Source organism: Xenopus laevis, chromosome 5L, assembly GCF_017654675.1.
Source record: "Xenopus laevis strain J_2021 chromosome 5L, Xenopus_laevis_v10.1, whole genome shotgun sequence".
Taxonomy (NCBI): Eukaryota; Metazoa; Chordata; class Amphibia; order Anura; family Pipidae; genus Xenopus; species Xenopus laevis.
Window position 1 is genome coordinate 73,352,635 of NC_054379.1, and position 24,970 is coordinate 73,377,604.

Here is a 24,970-nt window from a genome sequence, read left to right on the forward strand (position 1 = left end):
CAACTTGTACACACAGATCAATACTGCGCATACATTATATTCTAAGCAGATTCCAGAGTTTCACTGACAAATTTTAACCTGAACAAAGTCCAGTGTTTTTTTTTAGGAATCCCAGTATTTACAGTAGATGTGATTTACTTTTGTGAAATCCATTGTAAGGTTAGTTTGCATTTGGTATTGCTACTGTGATGATAATATTATGAGTGATATAATAACAAGTTTATTCCCGGTCTAATAATCTATAACAACCAATTTCCTGGATCAAACACCTGTATACTTTCTAATATTATCTGTTGCACTACATTTTATAAACACTTGGGACAATGTAATAACCAAATCAAGCTTTGCTAGAGTGTATTTTAAATGTGTAGGGTGAACCCACATCGAAACATGACGAGTTATTCCAATTAGACCCCACTATAGGTCTCATTCCACAAACTATATAACAGGTTCCTCCTTTCTTATAAAATCAGAGTTATTCCAGTTGTCACTTCTGTCCTGGGCATAAATAGTTTGGTACCTTCCTTTCTCTGTAAGTATTAGCCTCACTAACCTGCTATTTGGAGAAAACATTGTAGGAAACAATGGGGACCTCCATGCAAAAACAGTTTTTGGCAAAATATTTTTTTTTGAAGCAACATTCCGAGGCAATATTAGCGCACCTAGGAATACACAGAAGCAAGAACCATATTTTGCCATCAAACCTGGGTCTCGGGCAGCTTTTTATTTCAAATTTTCACCCCAAACCATGGTGCTACATCTTTGATTAGCCATCAGAGCAAGCACACCAGTGTGCTCATGACAGTTATTTGTAAAGCTAATTACAAATAAAAGCAAATGACAAACAATGTAGCAAAAGTCAATTTTGATCTATGTCAGTTCAAATCAACTCCTCACTTACCGTGTCCCATTGTGAAGTGGTAGGGTCTGGTACTTGAAGACAGTCTTCATTACATATGATATAGAATGTCCTGTATCTTATTCTACTTGTCTTTTTTTAATTGTTTAATTATTTGCCTTCCTCATCTACCTCTTTCCAGCCTGGAGGACCATGGCATCAAAAAACACTGCTCTGCGAGGCTACCATTTTAGTGTACATAAAGGGTAAATGAAAGGGTAGACCTGACCTGGCAGCTAGAAAGCTGCTGAAATACCAAACTGGAGACTAATTGAAAATTGTCTCAGAATACCACTGTCTACATAATGGTAATAGTTAATTTAAAGGTGATCTACGTGACTGTCTTGCACATGTTGTAGCTCACTGGGGTGTCAATAAAAGCTACCCACTGTCAAAAATTGTTTGTGACTTTTACAAACTTGCATTGAATGTGTGACAGTAACTTCAGGCAAATTTAGAAAATGTAAAACAGTACAGACAATGCCATATACTGTATTTTCAGTTGCAATCTGTATTAACATTGATTTGGCAGTGGGGTTAGTTCAAATGTACAAATTATGATGAAGATTACTTGTATTAAAGACCAACATATGCAAGTGGTCGCAATAATGGAAAGGCAAAACTGGTTAATGGGTAAAACTCCATTCTACAGTTTTGTATCACAGAGCAGGATGGCACATATTCCACATTTCTACCATAATTCACCTAAGACTAAAAGAAAAGCATTTTGGCCTTGTTTAGACACAAACCTCAGTATTATCATTGGAGCCTATCTATGACGCATGAACCAATGAATTCAGACACTTATTTGTTTTAATCTTTAAATCTTGGTTTCTTTGTATAATCCATGGCAAGTACTAAGTGTGTCGCTGGTCTTTTGCCATAATCGTTTGCCTGTGTATTTTAAGGAACAGCTTTCTAAAACAGAAAATATATCCTGTTTTAAAGTGATACTGACACTAAAAAAATACTTTTTAAAACATGAATGTACATTAAGGGGCAGATTTATCAAGGGTCGAAGTGAATTCGATGGAATTTTCAAAGTAAAAAAATTCGAAATTCGAAGTAATTTTTTGGATACTTCGACCACCGAATAGGATACTACGACTTCGAATTTACTTTGAATTCGATTTGAAGTAAAATAGTTTGATTATTCGATAACCGAAGTACTGTCTCTTTAAAAAAACTTCAACTTCAATACTTCGCCAAATTAAACCTGACGAAGTGCTATGTTTGCCTATGGGGACCTTCTACAACCATCTTCTAAGTCTTTACACATCAAAGTAAAATCATTCAATCATACGCTAAAATCGTTCGAATCGTTCGATTCGAACGATTTAATCGTTTGAGCGATTTTACTTTGATCGTTCGATTGCCAAATTCGGTGAAAAATACTTCAACTTCGATAATTAAATTTGAAGTATTTTAATTCAATAGTCGAATTTTGAAGTATTTTACACTTAGTAATTCGACCCTTGATAAATCTGCCCCTAAAAGTTACCTATAGGTCATGCTGATTTTTGCTGAGAGGTTTGTTTTTGTAAGTAATTGTTAGTTGAAGTTCCTTAAGGTGGCCATACCCTATAAGATCCACTCGTTTGGCGACCTTGCCCCGATATGCCCACTAACAGTTGGGCAATATCGGATGAATCCAAACGTTTGTCCCTGGGACTGAATGATTGGATTCCAATACTGCGTATAGGCTCCGACTGGTCGCAGGACCACATCAACTAACAGATGGCGATCCTGGATCGTATGAAAAATCAAACTTGAGACCCAATTTTCCTGATATCGATCGGGAGGACCTATCTGGAGACCCCAAACATGGACAGATAAGCTGCCGAATCGGTCTAAAGGACCGATATCGGCAGCTTTAATCTGCCCGTTTATGGCCACCTTAAACCTGACTGTTTTGCCAACCTGACTGTCCAACCTCAGCCTGTCAGTTAAATTTTCTAATGCTTACAGACTCCTGCTGCACAAATATGGCAGCCCCCTCATAGCCGAACACAGGGAGTCAAATAGGTAATGTAAAAGCATTGGGCAAATACTTTATAGCAAAAATGTAAGTAGCATGTAAAGTCCTGTGGCATCTATGACATGTGGACCTCCTTTTCTCCTTGATTATAACCCCTACCAGTAAGAAATCTGCTTTTAAATAGGTAACCAATAACTACTGATGTGTTTTTTTTATGGATGACTAGACCTAATAATACCCATGGACATTATGGGCAACATACCTCCAAAACTAGAACAGCAAAAATAAAGACTCCAAAGATAGATGCTGTACATAATTCTTACAGCAGGCCAACACCCTGTGAACAATCTTGCCTCCCACCTCCCTTCATACCCAAATAAAGTTCTGTATAATTACAAGTAACACTTTGTCATGTCACTCCAACACACCAAGGAAACAGATTTTGCATGGGATTGTATGAGGCATTCCCGATACCCCAAATACCCAAATAAACATACACAGACAGTATATGGTGGAAAGGTGGCTGCTTTTTTTTTTAGGGGTTAACAAATAAAATGACACTGTTACACCAGTTCTTTAACATCACTGACACTGTTCACATTTAATAACCATTAGTTCCTTGCCTTTAGGCCCAGGAACCACCATACAGTCAGAAACTATCCGCCCACTTGGGCGACATTTACCCCCTAAATAATTGCGACAATAACAGCATTATACAACAATTTTTTTTTTTTATATTTTATATAAACTCACCAGGGGGGGGGGAATCTCGCTCCAGCCGACGCAGATCCCAAAAGACCGACTACACTGCTGCAATGGTATTTATAACCTTCGCCCCTACCCCTGGCACCTGCAGCCAATCTCTAAATCACTAGCCCACCTGCCCGCTAATTAACCTTTAAACTTAGCCCCAACAATCCAATGAGGCCCTTCGCTTATCTCTCGGCCCTAACCATGGGATTGTATGAGGCATTCCCGATACCCCAAATACCCAAATAAACATACACAGACAGTATATGGTGGAAAGGTTGCTGCTTTTATTTAGGGGTTAACAAATAAAATGACACTGTTACACCAGTTCTTTAACATCACTGACACTGTTCACATTTAATAACCCTTAGTTCCTTGCCTTTAGGCCCAGGAACCACCATACAGTCAGAAACTATCCGCCCACTTGGGCGACATTTACCCCACCACCAATCTAGCCGAACACATTCGGCAAGAATGGCCCCTCCACTAACATGCAGCTCTTTCCACCATATCCTGAAAGTCACTATTCAAAATATCCAGGCCTATGCCTGACAAGTGAACTAAATCATCCCTATACAAACCTGGACATCCATCTTCCAGCTCAGTGTGTCTAAAAGACAAACCACCCAATAATGGCATGAATTTAAACAGTGCTCTGTTGATCTTCTTTCTGACCCTCTCCAAAGGCTTAAGATAAGGGAACTGAACCCACACAAGCCTCTGAATAACTTCAGAAAAAACAACCAAAGCGTCATTAAAAGTTAGTCTCAACTGAGTTAGATCCAAGGTTTTAACCTTTCCAATGTCATTTCCCCCTAAATGAACTATAATTTTATCAGGCTTGGGGAAAGTAGCCCTTGCAGCCCAAATAGCGGACCACAAATCTGCCCATTTCATACCCCTTCTCCCAAACCAGAAAACTTGAAATTTGCAAGGATCTAGTAAGTTTGATGTGTAAGGTCTCCTAACTGCTCTTTCTTCGGCCCAACAAACAAAGGAATGCCCAACAATCCATACTGTCTTCTTGCTGGACTCTGAAACAAACAAGCAATAATTAGTAAGTTTTTATTGACAAGTGAGGACGTACATACAATTTAAACCTTCCCGAATTCCACCTTCCCAGCCTCTTAATCACAGATTCTTCTAGGCCCAAATTGGCTGCCTCAGTGGCTGCACCAATTCTCAAAGAATGTGGGGTAAGATTCAAGTTTCCAAAACCACATTTTTACACACACACAACTTGAATATTCTGCTAAATTGAAACCTAGTTACGGGAGTAAAATCCTCATGTATTAAAAAGGAAATACTACCTTCTGGCCTTACCAACAAAAATTCCTTCACTGATCTAACTGGGCAAATGCTAGAATTCTGCAACTCTTGCAGGCATACAATGCAACCTTTTTGAAACTGGTCCGTTTTCGATCTCCTGATAAAAATTTTTACTTTATCAAGACCCAACATGACATCACCCACTCTCAAACTTGAAACTGATTTCTTATTCTCTGCTACCAATTCACCCAAACGGAAAGCTGCAAATGACAAGACAAAAGTTGTTTTTAATAATATCTCCTCATTAGTGATGGGCGAATTTGCGCCATTTCGCCGGAAAATTCGCAAATTTCGCGCGAAATTTGCGAAACAGTGAAAAATTTGCAAAACTGCGCCGGCAAATTTTTGCCGCAAATTTTCGCGGGCGTTTTGCTAATTTATTCGCTGGCGGCGAAACGCGCAAATTCGCGCCTGGCGAATAAATTCGCCCATCACTACTCCTCATATTTAGAAAAACAAATATCGGACAATGATGAAATCAGCCTTCTCAATAGATCTGCAGAGATCGGTCTTCTACTATCTGATTTAGTAAACTGTCTTTTGTGACCTTTAATCATTTGCTTAACCACAAAATAAATATTCACAGGCTTCTCACCTCTCAACTTTTGAAAAAATGAAATCCCTACTAAAATCTTCAGCATACTGGAACTAGATAAGTCCTCTTTCATCAGGGATAAAACAAAATTAATAGCCACATGTTCAGGAAGTAACAAACCTGTCTTGTCCAAACCTGCCATAAACATGCGCCATTTTTCCCAGCTCTTAATATAGGAATCCCATGTAGCTTCCGAAACCGAATTCTTGATAGATTCCTTCAATCCGGCAACATTAAACCCCATAAATGCTGTGGACAATCCGTACTTTCCTCGTCCGCCTCTGGCGCCAACCTCCGAAACCTCTGTAATTGAAAGCGAGATAAGGCATCCGCAATTTCATTTCTTGTGCCTGGTATGTGTTTCGCTCTCACCCAAATGTTATTGACTAAACAACAAAGAACCTCAAAAGTCTGACTACCTCTGCAGATTTGGATAATAGATTATTGACCGACAACACCACTCCCATATTATCGCAATTAAACAACAAACGTTTTCCTACAAAATACTTACCCCATACCACAATTGTTACTACCACAGGAAACAATTCCAGTAGCACCAAATTTTTTGTTAAGCCCATCTCCTTCCAAGTTTCAGGCCAACTCCCTACACACCAATGACCGGCCCAATAAGCTCCAAATCCTTCAGAACCTGCTGCATCTGTAAATATCTGCAAATCTGAAGCAACTGCAAATTCCTGTTGCCACAATGACCTTCCATTATAAGTTTGCAAAAACTGCTGCCAAACTATCAAATCCTCCTTTACTTCTTTTGTCAATTTGACATGACAGTTAGGAGACTTCAAACATATTGTTAATGCTGATAACCTTTTAGAAAATATTCTACCCATAGGCATTATTCTGGATGCAAATACCAACATACCCAGCAAAGATTGAAGCTCTTTAAGTAACACCTTCTTTTTAGTTAACATTATATTAACCACATTCTTAAATTTGACCAGCTTGTCCTGTGGAAGCCTAAATTCCATAACTCCAGAATCAATAGTTATACCTAGGAATTCTATTTGTGTTGTTGGAAAAACAGTTTTTTTCTTTACATAGTGGCACACCAAGAAAGCTACACAATGAGCAAAAAGAATGTAACAAAAAATTACATATCTCTGACCCGGACGGTCCGACAAATAAAAAATCATCCAGGTAATGCATTGATAAATTTATACCCGTCTCAAATTTTAGAATCCACTCCAAGAACGTTGAAAATGCTTCAAAATAAGCACATGACAAAGCACAACCTATAGGTACACAACGGTCAAAATAAAAAATTTTAAGAAAATGAAAGCCTAAAGAACTGAAGCTATCGGGATGCACTGGTAAAACTCAAAATGCTGCTTCAACATCACATTTTCCCATCAATGCACCTTCACCACATTTTACCAATAAACTCACAGCTTGATCAAATGTGGCATAAGAGACCGAACACAGCTCCTTTTCTATTTGATAATTTAAAGATGAACCTTTAGGATACGACAGATGATGAATCAATCTAAATGCCCATTTTTCTTTTTTAGGCACTACCCCAAGAGGGGACAGCCTAAAATTTTTAAAAGGAGGATTGTCAAAGGGACCAGCAACTCTCCCTAATTTACACTCTTTTTCAATTTTTGCTACCACCACTTCTGGATGATCTTTTACAGATGACAAATTATCAACCCAATCAACACCTAAGCCATTATAAACTGGCAGGCGAAAGCCTTCCTCAAAGCCTTTCCTGATTAGCCATGCTTTCTACTTGTTTGGGTACACCTCTAACCATCTGAGCAATTTTTGCCACTTCACCGGACTCCAAGCTTTTGAGTAAGTACTCTCTTGTGCTTGATTGCACCAAGGCACCACCACTGAGTTTACGAAAACATCTCTGTGCTGGGTGACCACCAGAGCACAAAGAACATTCATGCTTGAAACCATGGGTTACTTGTCAGGTGCAAATATGCCCAGTGTCTATAAATGACCCCCGCTGAGTTTGCAATGTCAAAAAGTAATTTTAGGATATTCAGAATTTTTAATGCATTACAGCTATGTGGGTGTGTCAATTTGTTGCTGTTGACTTGCACAATAATTTTGAAATCTATGGGGATGGTTAACTATGTCATGTAAACAGTTAAACATCAACATATAAGAAAATTTGTAAATATTACATAGTTCATTACTTTTACAGGTATGGGTTCCCTTAACCAGAAACCATTATCAAAAAGCTATGAATTAGGGGAACTCTGTCTCCCACTCACTTTTAAGCAAATTTCCTTGAATTCTTGTAATAATAAAACTACCTCATGCTAGATGGTAACTAAGCTGCATGAATCCAAATTGGGGGAAAATCAATCCTTTTGGGTTTATTTAATGTTAAATGTTTTAGTAGACTTAAGGTATGGCGAGATTGTAATCTAAATTAAATTAAATTAAATTTCCTTAACCAGAAAACTCCAGGCCCCAAGCATTCCAGATAATAGATTTCATACCTGGACCAGCTAATGGTTAACTATGGGAGAATGTAACAGCATTAATGTTAAATTATATGCACTTTTCCTTTGCACACATTATTATAATTTAATTAACCTGTGTTTGCATCTGTAGCAGCTCTTCCTTCAGCAGAAAATATAAATAGCAAGTTTTAGATTAATTTACATAATAATATTTTGAGGATCGTTTTCCTATAATCTTTTTTTTTGTAATAGCACTACACACCCTAAGATTATAAATATGCAGTCCATATAAAATGTAAATATAAAGTAACATTATTAAAGGACAATTATTAATCAGTTTCAATCTCCTCCTACAAACCTAGCAATTGCCAGGGACTACACAGTACACAACAAATATTTGCACAAAGCTGCACTTTGGACTAACATCTCAAATTTGCTTTAATTTTAAAGGAAATCCTTTATAAGCATGTTTTCAAGCAGCTATTGTGGTAGCTGTTTGTTTAAGCACCGGTTCTGTATGAATCAGTAACACAAACCTGGAACAACATCAGCTGTAAGCTCATCAAACAATAAAAATATACATAAAGTACATGCTTACAAAGAGAAGCACAACTTCAAAATCAGCATCAGGTTTTTAACAACAGTACAGAAAAAATTGGGAAACAACACCTTTCAAAACTGGAGCTACAACTAAGCACCAATTTTGAAAAATAATATGCAACATTTTAAAAAACATAGACATAAAACTAAAATGACGATAGCACTTGGGCAATGGGCTCAAAGCCTAATGGAAATCCATATAGGCAGACATAATAATTCACAATTCTCGAGGTATTATATATGTTTGTGTATTAGAAGGAGGTGTAACAATGCACCACCACTGTATAGAGTTACAGTGTTGATAAATCATTCAAATACATGTGTATGAACTAGTACTCAGGTACAAAGAAAGCATGGCCACACTAGAATGGGAATGCCGGCTGTGAGTATTTAAAGAGCACCTGTCTCCCCCAGCTAAGGTTGGGGAAACAATAGTTTAAAAAAATTGCCTCCACCAGCACTAGGCTGCCTGCACCAGTAGGGAGTTCCAGATGAAGGCGGCCATGTTGGGGCACACACATGTGCATAATGAGTGAGTGCCGCAACTAGCTCATTAAACGCATGCGCTTGGCGTCAGATTGTGAGGTGCTCATTGTGCACATGCTCGCTACACAACAAGGCCACTCACACTGGCAGCTCCCTCCTGGTGCAAACAGCCTAGCGCTGGCAGGGGATTATTTTTTTAGAAAAAACTGATTGTTTCCCAGAGTGTGGGCTCTATTAGCCTGCACCTGTGTATTATATACACACTGCCATGGTCATGACAATGAAAGCACACTGAAACAATATCATAGACATACAATATCAGCTCATTGAAAAAAGGTATATAACTATACATTGGCATGAAAAACATGGCCATTAATTTGCAGGATTCTAAAACATTCACCAATTTTTATCATGTTTAAACATATTTACCCTGCCTGAACTAAGTAAGCATATAAATAGGGAAGGGCAATGGAATAAGTAAATATTGCCCTTTTACATCTCTAGCCTTGAACCGCCATTTTCGTGATGGTCTGTGTGCTGCCTCAGAGATCACCTGACCTTGAAACCCAGGGAGCAGCCCTTATTTTTTCTTTTTTCTTATTTCATTTTCTATTTATGATTACCTAATAGCACATACATTGCTACTAAAAAATGGTTTCTTACATGAAACAGGCTTTTACAAATGAGCAGTTTTATCCAATATATTTTTTATTGAGACCTACATTGTTCGGGGGGTATAGTTTTCCTTTAAGGGTTCAACTAAACCTTTTCAAGCAGGAATTACCTAATACTCATTAAGGAATGAAAATGTTCCAAATACAATAGTAACTTGAAACTCATCTGCATAGGTGTTTATTACAAGAAGCTGACCCAGACTTCAGCATGAAGAGTACTGAGAGTGACAGGTAGCTGAAAGGGCGATACAGATGAGTAACTTGATTATTTCATCAACAGGGCCGCTCCTGCCATGAGGCAAGGTGAGAACCTTGTGAGAACCTTGTAACCAGTGGTGGAACTACTGGGGGAGCAGGAGGTGTGAGCGGGCCAGGGCCCGCACCCCCTCAGGGCCCCCCCGCAGCGCCGCACGCCACTGAAATCCCCCTGGCAGCACATCGCGTACGGAGGGGGCGGGGCCCGGCTGCGCGTCAGGCACCAGGGTCCGCCCCCTCTAGGAACGCTACTGCTTGTAACTTTAAGAGCCGATGCTGCCCCTTTTGACCCGCTTCAATGCTGATTTTTAAGCGTGGAGCGGGAGAGGGAGGGCAGCATTTGGGCTGCTGCCTCAGGCTGCCTCTTAAACAGTACATAATTTTATTAGAAAGTGTCTTATTACAGTGAGAATAAACTAAAATTAAATGTTCATGATAGTTCCCCTTTAAGGCATGACGATCCAAATTGGAAAAATCAGTTATCAGAAAAACAAGTCCCAGGAATTTTGGATAACAGGTACCCTGCCTAGTTCAGGGTTGGTGACAGAGAAACTTGGGAAAGAGACCACAGTTTGCTCCAAAATTTTCTATGTTGATGTAATATCTTCATGGGCAAAGTCCAACCTCCTGATATTACAAGATAGCCACATTTGATGCTTTATAGCCAGAGAAGTGGTTCTACATTTACTTGAACTTTATAGTTAAAAGGCAAGTATATCCCAAAATAAAAATTTGCCTAATAAAAGAAAACCTAATTCTAAGCAACTTTCCAATATACATTTATTAAAATATTTGTAACGTTTTTAAGTTATCTGTATATGTAGTTCTAATAAAAGCAGTATTTGTCTGTCCCTTTCTATTTTCTACACTTGTGGCTCAGATTGTTTGTACAATGTAAGACAAGCCAGCTGATTAACAGACTTTATCTAAGACTTTTGCAACATTATTTAAAAGGTAACCAGGCTTGAGTATATGATTCTTAGCAATTGTTTTTACACTTTTAAAGCATTGGACATTTTTAATAAATGTATATTGGAAAGTTGCTTTGAATTATGTTTTCTTTAATTATAAAAAAAATATTTTGGAGTTAACTTGCCCTTTAATAGAACTCAGCTTCATTTTTAATAAAAATATACAATCAAGATCCATTAAATCACAACATACAGTAAATTATTATGACGAATGGTAAAACTTCCTTCTGTCTCTTGAAGTTGAGTCAAAGCAAATATATAAATGAAAACAGTCACATTAAACACATTGTCACCAGGTGGGAAGTTGCTAATATATGACGTATGTAAATTCCAGTTCACAGGGGATTTTCATGGGTGTGACTTTATCTCTGAAATCATGAGGTTGCCCTCATCAGTTTCTTTATTGTAGTAATAAGGGACATTTTATCCTGTGCAAATAAACTTCTGCCTGAGACTGGAAGTCACCGTCTGTGAATATCTTGCTATAGACATTAACATGTATTCTATGATAAACACACATGTATACCATAATAATATTTATATATACAGAGTAAAAATTCTCCTTTCAAATATTTTCACATTCAGCTCCTATGGTCTCTTTCTATACAACCAGTGTTATATACCTACAGTGGTGTAATAGAAATGGTATATAGTAATGGTATAGTAATACAGGTATGGGATCTGTTATCTGGAAAGTTCCAAATTATGGAAAGGCCATCTCCCATAGACTCCGTTTTATTCAAATTATCCAGATTTTTAAAAATGATTTCCTTTTTCTCTGTAATAATAAAACAGTACTTTGTACTTTATCCCAAATAAGATATAATAAATCCTTGGAAGCAGAACCAGCCTATTAGGTTTATTTAATGTTTATATGATTTTCTAGAAGACTTAATGTATGAAGATCCAAAGGAAAAAATCTGTGATCCGGAAAGACCCAGGTCCCGAGCATTCTGTATAACAGGTCCCATACCTGTACAGTAGAACCCCCATTATACTTTATTCAGGGAACCAGAATCCAAAAAGGTTTTGATTTTTGCACCACAATCCAAAAAAGTCAAATTTTTCCCCGATTTTTTTAGTGTTTTTTTTCCAATGATACATAAGTGTAAATCCTGAATTCTAATTTGTTCTCACTTTTTTATTTAAAACATGAGAGTTTAAATACTGTATTTCTTCCCTGAAAATACCTTCTAATTCTTATTAGAATCTTTTCTGTATTTCTGCATTAAGAGACATGAAAATAAAGTAGCAGCATAGCTAACCGTATATGAAAACGGGAAGGCTCCTTTATGCACACAAGTGCTAGAATGGTTATCGCATGTAGATCGCTCTATTTGGCCTTCAATTGCTAACCCAGTTAGTTGTGTTCCAGGAAGCCTGGAATCAACAAGACCCCAGTAAACCTGTCCTGCCCTAGAGGGACCTTTACCTCTAATGAAGTTCGGGAGCAGGGACCCTGTGAACGAGGCTTAGCAAGTGACAGGTTAAATATTGCAATAGAACATAGGAACGTGAGATGGAAAAATTAGATAGAATTCTCCAAAAAGGATTGAAAGCAGGGAGCAGCTGTTCTAAAGTGAAGGGACCGCAGTTTGAAGAGGGATTCAAGCATAGTCTTCTCCCTGATCCATTTCGCTGCATGGGATCCAAACCACAAGCTAGAGATGTACCTTAAACTACCCAAAGCTACCTTCACATGGTGTCACAACATGTTGTCTCTGCTTGACTGTCCAGGCATTTACCATCTTGCATTACTTTGCTTCTGTGGATTTGTGAGTATTTAACCCTGTGGATCATTGTCTTTGACAATTAAAACTGTTTGGTTTGTTTGCTGCAAGAACCTGCTGGTGCCCTTATTTTAATTTTAAAGCAGTAGCCTATGTGATTTGTAGTTAAACTACCTCATCACTTCATAACTTCCACATAGCCAACGCTCAGCCTGGTGTGTTAGCGTCAAGTGTAACCCATGCTCTATTGCTTTAGCTGGACATAACCTATTATAGCCAAGAATTGTGTTACAGGTACTTGTGCCAATACATACGCTTGGCAACCTAGCCAGCTACATTATGGTCCTTCAGCCTGCCATGATGCCCATGTACACTAGTGACCACTGGAACTACCTTCGACATTGGGGGTAATTGCAGAGTTACATATCTGGAATCAAGTTCTGCCACATCAGTTGGTTGAAGTGATACCATTCCACAATTACCCATCACAACTGGTGCATGTTCATGAAAGCATAATCAAAAATGTGTTTGCTAACTTACAGAGTAAGCATAAGCCCTAATAGGAGTTTGAAGAGTTAAGGCAAAAGAGGTTATAGCAAATAATATAGAAAGCATGAAACCATAAGGAAAGGAAAGAATTTAGGTACTAAATTGCGCCAGTGCAGTTGCCAAAGATCTAATTGATTCCCTTGGGTAAGAGCACTGGTGCAATTTAGCACTCATGCAAGCAAATCAGCCCTAGGGTATGCAGTTATTTGCAATCTCTAGCACTAGAAAAGGAAATTGTAATCATTCTTTTACAGAATTCATTGTTAAGCTATTAATATTTATTGCCTGATGAAAGGCAGAAGCCTAGGGACCCTCTGCGGGTTCAATAGTCTGTGAACAAAGCTAAGGGCATAGCCACACTGGCAGACAAATCTCCTGTTCTTCGGGGCGACTAATCTCCACAAACTGCCTTACTCTGCCTTCCGCCGGCTCGAATGAAAATCACTGGGGGGAAGGCACTCAGAGTGTTTCATTTTCCGAAGTCGCCCGAAGTTGCCTCATGAGTTGGCTCTGAGTGCCTTCCCGCCGACGATTTTCATTCTAGCCGGAGAAAGGCAGGGGAAGGCAGTTCAGGGAGATTAGACACCCCAAAGAAGAGGAGATTAGTTTCCCTGAATCTGCCACTGTGTATCTGCCCTCAACATAAAATTATTGTGAAATTAACAGTCCAGGATAACCTTGGAAATAAATGAAATACATTTTACAACCATGTTTCCTATACCTGTGAATTTATTATGAGCTATTGGGGGGGGTGCACAAAATGTTCTATGGAAAAATAGGGGCTTGAAACCAGATACCGTATATACTCGCGTATAAGCCGAGATTTTCAGCACCCAAAATGTGCTGAAAAATTCTACCTCGGCTTATACGCGGGTCAATGGCAGCGCTACAAGGGCACCGGGAAAATATCTTTTGTTGGAGTCGAGGTTGCTGAGGACTCTGACTCCAAAACAAGGGCAGCACGCAGTGCGAGGCTAAACGCGTTTGGAAATACCTGCTTTCGCATCCCAAACGAACTTCCAAAAGGGCCAGCCAGGTGCCGCGTTGCTGGAGGCGGAAGTGCAGAATAAATGACAACTTCCGGTGTCCTCCTGCTATACCGCTGCCGTCCTGAACCCCTCTCTCACCCCCCTCTGGCCCATGGAGCCCGATGCCTTCCTGCGGGACTACCTAAAATCAGAGCTGGCGGCTGCAGCACAGGAGAGTTGCGTATTCCTTTTGCTGTTCGGCAGCACTGCTCCAGCGGTGGCTCACTAAGAAGAGTTGCTGCTGAACCGCACAGTCGGCCGCCTCCTGGAGGGAGTCTGGGGGAGGCACTTCCCATGTTCTGCTCCGTGTGGCTCCTCAACGCCCCCGGGAAGCCCCTGATGAGCTGCAGTCCGAGCTGGAGATGGACAGCGGTGTTCGACAAGTCCACCTCCCTGTCTGTGCGTCTGGCACCATGCCCAACTACACGATCAGGTACTGGGGGAGGGGTACACCCTGGCTCCTGCCCAACTAAAAGATTATGAGCTGGAGGGAGAAGAGACGAGCAGGAGAAAGGGAGACGAGCAGGAGAAAGGGAGAAGAGCAGCAGGGAGGGAGGGAGAAGAGAAGGAGGAAGGGAGAAGAGACAAGCAGGAGGGAAGATGCTGGGAGAGAGCATTCCTGTAATAATGGGCTACACACGTTGCAGGATTGCAAGCTGACTGGGCAAGCTCATGTGTCTGCATTTATGCTGTGCCAGTGGCTGGCATGTGAATGGGCTCCTTACTAATTGCCACTACTTGACCTGTAGTTTTACATATAAAAGTAAAGTCCTGCAGAGCAGCCCAGAGAAACACTGTCATATTATCACCATTGTCCCCTCAATTCTCATTCTATAGTCACTACAACTTGTGTGTCCATTAAGGGGGTATGAGGCTGCACTCTCTGCCCATGTGCGTCCCGGCACCCTGCTTTGCGCTGTTCACCCTGTGATGCATTTCTCACCCCTAGGCTTATACGCGAGTCAATAAGTTTTCCCAGTTTTTGTAGGTAAAATTAGGTACCTCGCCTTATACACGGGTCGGCTTATACACGAGTATATACGGTAAGTCAGAAAAACATCTGCCCTACACTAATTAGCCACCATATTGCACTCACTGTAGGCACATAGGCAGTGACTTGCAAACAGCATATTGCCATAGACATTTCATAGTCATAGAACGTAAAAATGATTCAATTCTTAATAAGTGAGATGTGTACTCCACTGCATGGAAATAAAACGACATCACAGGTAGTATGTCTTCATAAAAAAATCTTTACAAATAAACAAGTATTTCTACAACTTTTAAATAGACTTTCCTAACTTCCATCTTTTCAACAACCATCTTCTGGGCATCACTGGTATTGCAGATTTTTTTTTTCTTTCCTGTATTTAAACAGGGTCAAACCTATGAAATTCAATAGATTTCAATGGTGGAGTGGTTGCTATCCAGTGGTTACCTTACAGTGCTGGGGACCTACGTACAATTCTATGAAGGGTACTATTTGCAAGGATTCTGTAAGTTCTTCCTGCGTGTACATGAGTTTCTCTGGTTTCAGCTGCTCATGCTCCTGTGGTGAAATGTGAAGAGTAACAGAAGCAGCACAACATGGCACTTGCTCTGCTTTACATTTATAAGACAATAAAATTGATTTGTGAGTCCCTGGTGGGTGGCTTGAAATGAGGGAGGGAGGCCTCGGAAGGGGGCCCTTGGGTTGTCCGCAGGTTTTCATTCTCCTTTAAATGATTCCCTTATCAAAAGGAAATACTCGTAGAGTATTGGTTCAGTTGAAAATGTACATGCAGATGTTTTTATATGAATGTAAGAAAGTTTTAAAATGGTCATATTTCTATCCTGGCACTACCCTTCTACTCTTGTAAGGAGTAATGTAGCTTATATAAGTGTGAGATAAGGATATAACTTCATCTGATATAAAGAGGAATGATGCTGGAGAGCCAGAGGCCTGCCACCTCAGAGAGGTACTGGGGAGGAGGATTAGATAGGTTAGTTTGGTGCAGTTCACTGTAACCAGCAAGCGTAAGATGTAGATTGTGTATCCGTGCTGCTGAGCTCCAACAAGGAAAGAGGACCAGAGTTCTGGCGGTACCTCACAGACATTAGGGACTTAGAGGAGAGGGGGCCTAGTACCACAAGGCATCATAGACCCCCCCCCAATGCTGAAAGTCTGTTAACGTGTACAGCTTCCCTGACTCAGAAAGGAGACGGGGAAGGTAGGCAAGCTAGTGGGACCTGGGGCTCCTAATTCTGGTTGAGACATTGGGAAGATTGTGTGTGGCAAGTATCACTGTGAAGCTGTGCTGGTGACCAATAAAGAGAAGTTCTTGAGTTCAAATGAAAGTCGTGTGGACCCTGCTACAATCACCCAGGGAGTAGCATTGGTGTGAGGGAAGTCGATCAAGGTAAAAGGAGAGTGACTGGACACCATGTTACACCCTGTTTAATTGTATATCCGGGGAAAAGTGTTTTATGGACAATTTACTGGTCATACAATACAATGTCCAGTGACGGAAAGTTAGCAATGAAATTGGTGCATCATTGGGTGTATATGTATATGAGGTAGAACACTGCCATTTGGAAAATTCCCTTAACATCGAGATGTTGTGAAATTGGATGGTTTACGCAGTTCTCTGGGTGTATTACAACAAGTGGCAACTCTGTTTAAGTTCTCAGTTAGAAAAATGAAAGCACCCTATAGGCTAAAACAGCAATTCAGCAGGTTTTAGATGGTGAACGGTCAAAGTCGAAGTTTTTAAGAGACAGTACTTGATAAATTTCGATATTCAAATTTTCGAATATTTTTTCAAATTCAGATTGGACTATTCCCTAGTCAAAGTACACAAAAAGAGCTTGAAATTAGATTTTTTTTTTTTTACTTCAAATTTTCACTTCGACCCACAACGTAAATAACTGCTACAGTCTGTCAAACATAGAAAATGGGGGAATGCCAAATTTGTTTTTATTTACATGTACATGTATGTAATTAAACTACATACTAAAAAAAACAATATTTTTGCATTAAACAATTTACCACCAAAATGTATGATTGTCTAGTGAAGAACTTTGATTGCAAAATTCTAATTTCTATTCTTAGTACATTTTCTTATATTGTATATATGTCTGACTTCTATTAGACTAATGAAAACTAGAGTCTCAAGGTTGTTTAGGGTATTTGCTCTGGAACAATTTAGAATCGGCCCTGCTCCTTCTGTGTACCTTGGCATTTTGCATTTCGTTTAGTACCACTGTTGCATTATGTGCAGGGTCATAACCATTCCAATGAGTTGCCTATGCAGAGGATAGAAAATACCAAGCAGTATTTCAGTAAATTCTGCTCCACAAAAATACTAGAGAGAAAATACTGTAGACCTCTATCACTTGGAACCAAATACCTGCAAAAAAATTTGTTGCATCAATGCTAGAACTATATATGTCGCTGGTTCCCTCAAAGGAATTCTGTCATGATTTGTATGGTATAGTGCTAAATTATACTGTATACATTGCACATAAATCATTCTACCACTTAAAATGTTATACTTGAACCAATAAATGTATTTGTTTAGCTGTAATATTGTTTAGGCAGCCATCTGAGGTTATTTTGCCTCGACATGTACTTTCAGAAAGAGCCAGCACTTGTTATTGTCTCATCTACTTAGGGGTATATTTAGCAAAGAGTGAAGTTAATAGTGAAGTTCCGCCACTAGAGTGAAATTCCGCCACTCTCCATTCATTTCTATGGGATTTTTATAGGCGTATTTAGCAAATGGTGAACTTTCACTTTCACCCATTGATAAATACGCCTTTCAAAATCCCATAGAAATGAAATGAATTCACTCTAGTGGCGGAACTTCACTCTTTAAATTTAGCCCTTAGGGTGGTGACACATGCTAAGATTCTGGGGAGATCAGTCATAAATGTAAATCGCTGTTTGGATGGCACTCTGAGTGCTTTGTTTTCCGAAGTTTCCTCATGAGGCAACTTCGAGTGACTTCGGAAAACAAAGTGCTCCGAGTGCCATCTCGCTGGAGACTTACATTCTAGCCGGCGGGAAGGCTTTTCGGGGAGATTAGTCGCCTGAAGAAGAGGAGATTTGTCACTGGGTGACTAACCTCCCTGGAATCTTAACGTGTGTCACCACCCTTAATGCAACTAAAGAAGTAGCAACTTGAGATTTTTACTATTGTGCTGTCCTCATATCTACCTCTAGGTGGTGCATGGAAACCTATTTAGCAATGGAGGTGTCAGGGAGCTGTTACTAGTTACTTTTCCATTGGTCTGTTCAAGCGTTGCTGGGGAGGAAATGGAGGGGCTGATATCACTCCAACTTGCAGTCACATAACTGGGGCAACTGAGAAACTGACAACATTTACCCCCATGTCAAAATGAAATGTAAAAAAAATCTGCTTGCTCTTTTGAAAAACGGATTTCATGCAGGATTCTACTGGAGGAACGCTATTAACTGAGTATAGGGGCAAGACCAGTGATCATTTTAAAAGGTTTGTATAAGATCTCAAAGGCAACAATTTATGGCAATTCCAAAACATAATTAAGGCAATGTTGCAAATAGGAAACAATCTTGTTCACAAAGGAACAGTTTTTTTGCACTATTTAGATTCACCAATGTTCTGTTCCTATCAGAAATAATCACTAAATTACAAAATATAGTCCTAGCACAGATGGTTATAATTATTATTTTGCAGCCAGTAATGCTGCTTTCTAAAGAAATGCTGAGATTTTATATATTTATTTTTTGAATAAAAAAAGTCTCTCTTAGTTGCCAAATGGCCACTATATGGTGAATTTTGAAAGAGCAAGTAAATAATGGCAGTTTGTACTTGGCACCATTCTCCACTTGTGATCCATTTTCCTGCCAGTGAACATTGCCAAAAATCTTGCCAACACTGTTTTACAAAAATATGGAATACAAAAGCTTCTTTTAGCAGAGTAAAATGCACACTGCCATTTATATACACTCTTATGTTTTTCAGTCACATTTGCACCATATTACCAATACCTTATCTGATATATGGCAAAAACCAAATTGGTTTTAAGAAATATTATAAAGACTTCTTTTATATTTTACTGGTCTTCTATGTGTAATAAGTGTTCTCTTTCCTGGATTGTGCTTTTGACGCTTACCAAATTAGCCCTGTAAAAAAAAGAAAATACATGCAATCATAAATTGCCTAAGTAATATTTATGATAGAGAGATTAACAGATGTCTTACATGGAAGGGCTTACAAAACTGAATGCGGCCAGAAACTACTATGACTGTATTTTCTGTGAAGTTGTAAGGTATGTATTTAGAAATAAACGGGGCTCATTTATGCAGCATTATAAAATGGCCCCAGAATTGCAGCACATTACTGCTATTAATAAAACACTCCCTGTATTTGCAGGAAGCACCACAGCCCCTGACCATCCTACTCAGATAAATACTGCACAAGCATCCAGATTGAGGCAAGGTAACCCTGGATGTGGTGGTAGTTTGAGCGTTCCACTAGAGTATTGCATCAATAGGCACTATGGACTGTAAAGTGAATCAATGCTTATGCGGTTACTGACATCATGCACTTATAGGGATGCATTTCTAACCGAATCACGCATAAAGTGCATGCATAGGACCTACCAAATGGGCACTTTCCATATTGGTGCAAAGGAAAAAGTGGAAAAATGCATATTGAACCATGAACTACAGTCACAGCCTGCCCATGGCATCTGTTTATACCCTAACCTATACTATGCACAAAATGCTTTAAATGCACTGCATGAGATGCCACATGCCAGTAATAAAGTCATCCAAAATGCTGATCTATCTTTGCTGATCTATCTTTGCACCTGTAATTAGGAAAAGTTGTTCAAAAGTGATGAGCTCTGTATAAACAAGTCAAACCCTTCACCAGACAGCAACCTCTGTTTTTGTCTTTTACACAGGGGATTATATGTGGACTGGTAATTACTACTCATCAGTTACTCTGAAAAACCAGTAAACTGCAAAATAAGAGTCATTTACAGTTTGTCCTGTTAAGTGCAACAAACCGTAGATATTTCTTAATTAGAACAATAGCCCAAAGTATTATTTGCACAAGCTAAGCTTGATGTTAGAATTGAGCTCACATTGAAAAATGTTAACTCACCTTTTCGGTTTTGCCTTTTCTTCCAAAAGGTAATATATTGCACATAAAATACCCTAAAAAATGTAGACATATGTATATTAGACATATTGCCAAATAAACACTGTAAATTATTGGAAACACCACCACTCTATGCAACTTACAGCTACTAAGGGAAATAGCCCTTGAATGGCAGCTGTCCATTCAAAATGAAGAGTTTCATTGAGATATCCACCAAGTGTTGGGCCCAGAAATGATCTAAAGAAAGAAAATATTCAGACTTAAAAACAATTTCTGAAATTAAAAAAAAAAAAGCTTAAAGGTAAACTGTGCATAAAAACATCTAAAACATCACAAATGTATATCTGTCTCCATCAACGTCTCCTGTATGCCAATTTTATATAACTTATATAACATGAAGCCAACTTATATAACATGAACTGCAGTACATGGTACTGTCTTATTGTTACAGAGAAAAGGCATTTCATAGATAACAATGAAGAACTGCTTGTGGAAAATGGCAATGCTGCATTTTAGAACCTTCTGGATGTCAGATATACAGATACAAGTTCCCATATATGTAACAGGCTCAGATGCACTCAGACATGCATACATCACCTTCCAAATTTACAGTCTTCTTACAACCTGCTCACTATCTGACCATTGATTTATGTAAAAACACAGCTCCTAGAATGCAGGCAAATGTGTGCAGAAGTCCTATGTATTCACACCATAAGTTTACATTCTGATTTTCAGAGAGAAAAGTCCTCTTGGTGCTCTCTTGTGAGTATATTGGTATGCGATGAATTGAATGGAATGCTTGGAACCTGGGCTTTTCTGAATAAGTGGTGTTTAGTTAATGAGGAGAAGTATGGGACTTGTTATCCATGCTCAGGACTTGGTGTTTTCTGGATAATGGATCTTTCTATAATTTGGATCTTCATACCTTAAGTCTACTAAAACATAATTTAAACATTAAATAACCCCAATAGGCTTGGTTTGCCTCCAATAAGGATTAATTATATCTTAGTTTGGATCAAGTACAAGGTACTGCTATTATTTTTACAGAGAAAAAGCAAATACTTTAAATACTTTAAATTGTTAAACTTTTTGGTTAAAATGGAGTCTATGGCCATAATTCAAAGCTTTCTGGATAATCGATTTCTGGACATCGTATCCCATACCTGTACTAAAACCATTAAAACATTTAGAAAAAAATAATAGCAGTGGGTGAACCACTGTCACAACTGAACTAGAATGGAATGAAGACATGTCAGCATTTGTGTGACCCTTTAAAACTCCCCCAAAAGGGAGAAGTTCACACAAGTAAACCTCTTTTAAGAGGAGTTACTATGTATAGACTAAATTCAACAACTGTGTACTTCATAACTTCAGGCATATAACATTAGGCATGTGATCTAAGCAATGTCTGAAAAAACAATCACATGCCATCACATTCCTTACATTAGGCATCAGTTAACATCATAACTTATACAATCCTATACATGCTTGAAATCATTTAGCAATGCTTGATATATATCTATTTGAAAGTGTTTCTTGTCTTTACAGACCTTGTAGGGAACCTTAATTAATAGTGCTAAATACCTATTTATAAATAGCAGAAAGAATGGGACCAATTCTGTTAATAAGAAAAAACACTGATTGGTATCCCTGTGTGAAAATATATATATATATATATATATATATATATATATATATATATATATATATATATATATATATATATATATATATATATATATATATATATATATATATATATATATATATATATATATATATATAGGTTTGATCCTTATTTAACTCAAACTATAGGTAGAGGTCTGACAAAGTCAGATGAAAAAATAGGTTAACAATATTTTTTGAGAAAAAGAAACCCCACCAAATAGTTAATACTATATCTATACCAAGTAAACTCAAACCATAAATTGCAAGACCGAGATAGTTAATGATAATAATTCATAAAAAAGGTGCTGTCTAATAAATTAGGTAAAGTGCTAGTGCAAATAAATAAAGTGAAATCAATCAGTTCGAGGACTGATGATAAAAAATAATTGATTATTCCTGAATCCAAAGGGTATATTAACCCATTAATAGATTCCAATAACACCCCTTAATAAATAAGTTCATTCATTAATTAATATATAAAGTGCAATTAATCAAATAGAATTGGCAAATTGATATTGCAATTAAGTTCCACCAATAAAGTGCAGTGCAATAAATAGGCTAAAAAAATGAGACTTGGTAATTGATTAATTAGTTAAAAAGGAATTATTAAAAAATGGCCAGAAATTCAATATGGGTTAAAAAGTCATCCGGTCAAATCTGTTAATGACACTAAGGGACATATTTATCAAGGGTCAAAGTGAAAATTCAAAGTAAAAAAAAAAATTGGAATTTCAAGCTATTTTTGTGTACTGTGACTATCAAATAGTCCAAAATTCGATTTGAAAAAAATTTGACTATTCGAATTTCGGTCTCTTTAAGACTTCAACTTCGACTATTCGTCATCTAAAACCTGTCGAATTGCTGTTTTAGCCTATGGGGGACCTCCTAGAACTTATCTGGAGTCATTTGGTGGACTTTGAAAAAAGTTTTTTGGGGCAAATACTTTAATTCGAATTCAAATGTGCTTAAACTTCAATTCAAATGATTTGAATACAGCCTATTAACGCAAAGTTAAAAACTTTATTCGGATTACGAAGTTATGGGAGTTCAAAAAAACTCACATTACTTCGAAATTTGACCCTAAATCTGCCCCTAAATTCTGGATAACTGGAGTACTACTAAACTTCTTAGAGCAGCATGCATAAGACACACCAAGTTTGAATTGCACATTATCATAGGCCAGTCAACATCCATTAATCATTTATTTATGGATAACAATGACTAACATGTACAGCTAAGGATTCCACTTCAAGATATGTGTTAGCAAGTGAGTTTAATACTGTAAATATTACACTTTTTCTTTAAAGGAAAACTATACCCCCAAAATGAATACTTAAGCAACAGATTTATATCATATTAAGTGGCATAAATCTGGTAAGATTCTATAAAATGCAATTTAAATATCATATTAAGTGGCATATTATAGAATCTTACCAAACTGGTAATATTTACTTACTTAAGTAAATATTGTCCTTTTACATCTCTGGCTTTGAACCACCATTTCGTGATGGACTGTGTGCTGCCTCAGAGATCACCTGACCAGAACTACTACAACTCTAAGGGGCACATTTACTTAGTTCGAGTGAAGGAATAGAATAAAAAAAACTTCGAATTTCGAATGATTTTTTTGGCTACTTCGACCATCGAATTGGCTACTTCGACTACAACTTCGAATCGAACGATTCAAACTAAAAATCGTTCGACTATTCGACCATTCGATAGTCGAAGTACTGTCTCTTTAAAAAAAAATTCGACCCCCTACTTCGGCAAGTAAAACCTACCAAGGTGCCATGTTAGCCTATGGGGAAGGTCCCCATAGGCTTTCTAACAATTTTCTGGTCGAAGAAAAATCGTTCGATCGATGGAGTAAAATCCTTCGAATCATTCGATTCCAAGGATTTAATCGTTCGATCGAACGAATTGCGGTAAATCCTTCAACTTCGATATTCGAAGTCGAAGGATTTAACTTCGACAGTCGAATATCGAGGGTTAATTATCCCTCCATATTTGACCCTAAGTAAATGTACCCCTAACTGTAACAGGAAGAAATGTGGAAGCAAAAGACACAACTGTTTGTTAATTGGCCCATGTGACCTAACAAGTATAGTTTGTTTGGCATGTTTGTGTGCACAGTGAATCATATAATCCCAGGGGGGCTGCCCTTATTTCTTAAAATTGCAGTCTTCTATTTATGATTACCCAAGGCCAAAGCCACATACTACTAGAAAAGAATATTATTATGAAAATGGTTTATTAACATGAAGCAGGTTTTTACATATGAGTTGTTTTGTGCAATATCTTTTTATAGAGACCTACATTGTTTGGGGGGTATAGTTTTCCTTTAATGTATTGAAAAGGCTACATATTTTAACTAAATGCTGGGAAATATGTTACAGAGACAATAGAAAAGTTCACTGCTATTGTTCTGGCTAAATAATAGGAGCTCTCACAGCATATTTTTATTGTGCCTGTGGGTCCTTTAGTTTGCAGCTTGTTTTAACTTGGTGGGTAAGAAGTTACCTGTGAGAAAAAAACCATCATGCTTTGCACTGGCTTTGCTACAGAATTATACGTTTTATAATAACCCCAACACTAAGGGGCAGATTTATCAAGGGTCTAAGTGAATTAGAGGGAATTCGAAGTAAAAAAATTAAAATTCGAAGTAATTTTTTGGATACTTCGACCATCGAATAGGATACTATGACTTAGATTCGAAGTAAAATAGTTTGAATATTCAAAATACTGTCTCCTTTAAATTAAAATACTTTGCCAAATTAAACCTGCCGAAGTGCTATGTAGCCTATGGGGACCTTCTAGAGCAGTTTTCTAAGTTTTTTGAAGTCGAAGAAAAATCGTTCTATCGATCACGGATATCCTTCGAAACGGTCGA

General features: G+C 38.1%; 1 protein-coding gene across 3 annotated transcripts in view; it reads right to left on the reverse strand.

The window, feature by feature from the left end:
• Positions 1-15,393: 15,393 nt before the first annotated feature.
• Positions 15,394-24,970, reverse strand: part of LOC108705432 (MFS-type transporter SLC18B1-like) — a 42,117-nt gene continuing 32,540 nt past the window's right edge. For 2 of the 3 annotated variants that reach the window (XM_041562947.1, XM_041562949.1), the window contains exons 13-16: positions 20,556-20,649; positions 20,416-20,468; positions 19,418-19,427; positions 15,394-15,830 (exon numbers count right to left, since the gene is read on the reverse strand). In XM_041562947.1, coding sequence (XP_041418881.1) covers positions 15,705-15,830; positions 19,418-19,427; positions 20,416-20,468; positions 20,556-20,649 — 283 coding nt within the window. In that variant the 3' untranslated portion in view covers positions 15,394-15,704. The remainder of the gene's footprint in view (positions 15,831-19,417; positions 19,428-20,415; positions 20,469-20,555; positions 20,650-24,970) is intronic. The other variant, XM_041562948.1, reaches the window with a different exon arrangement.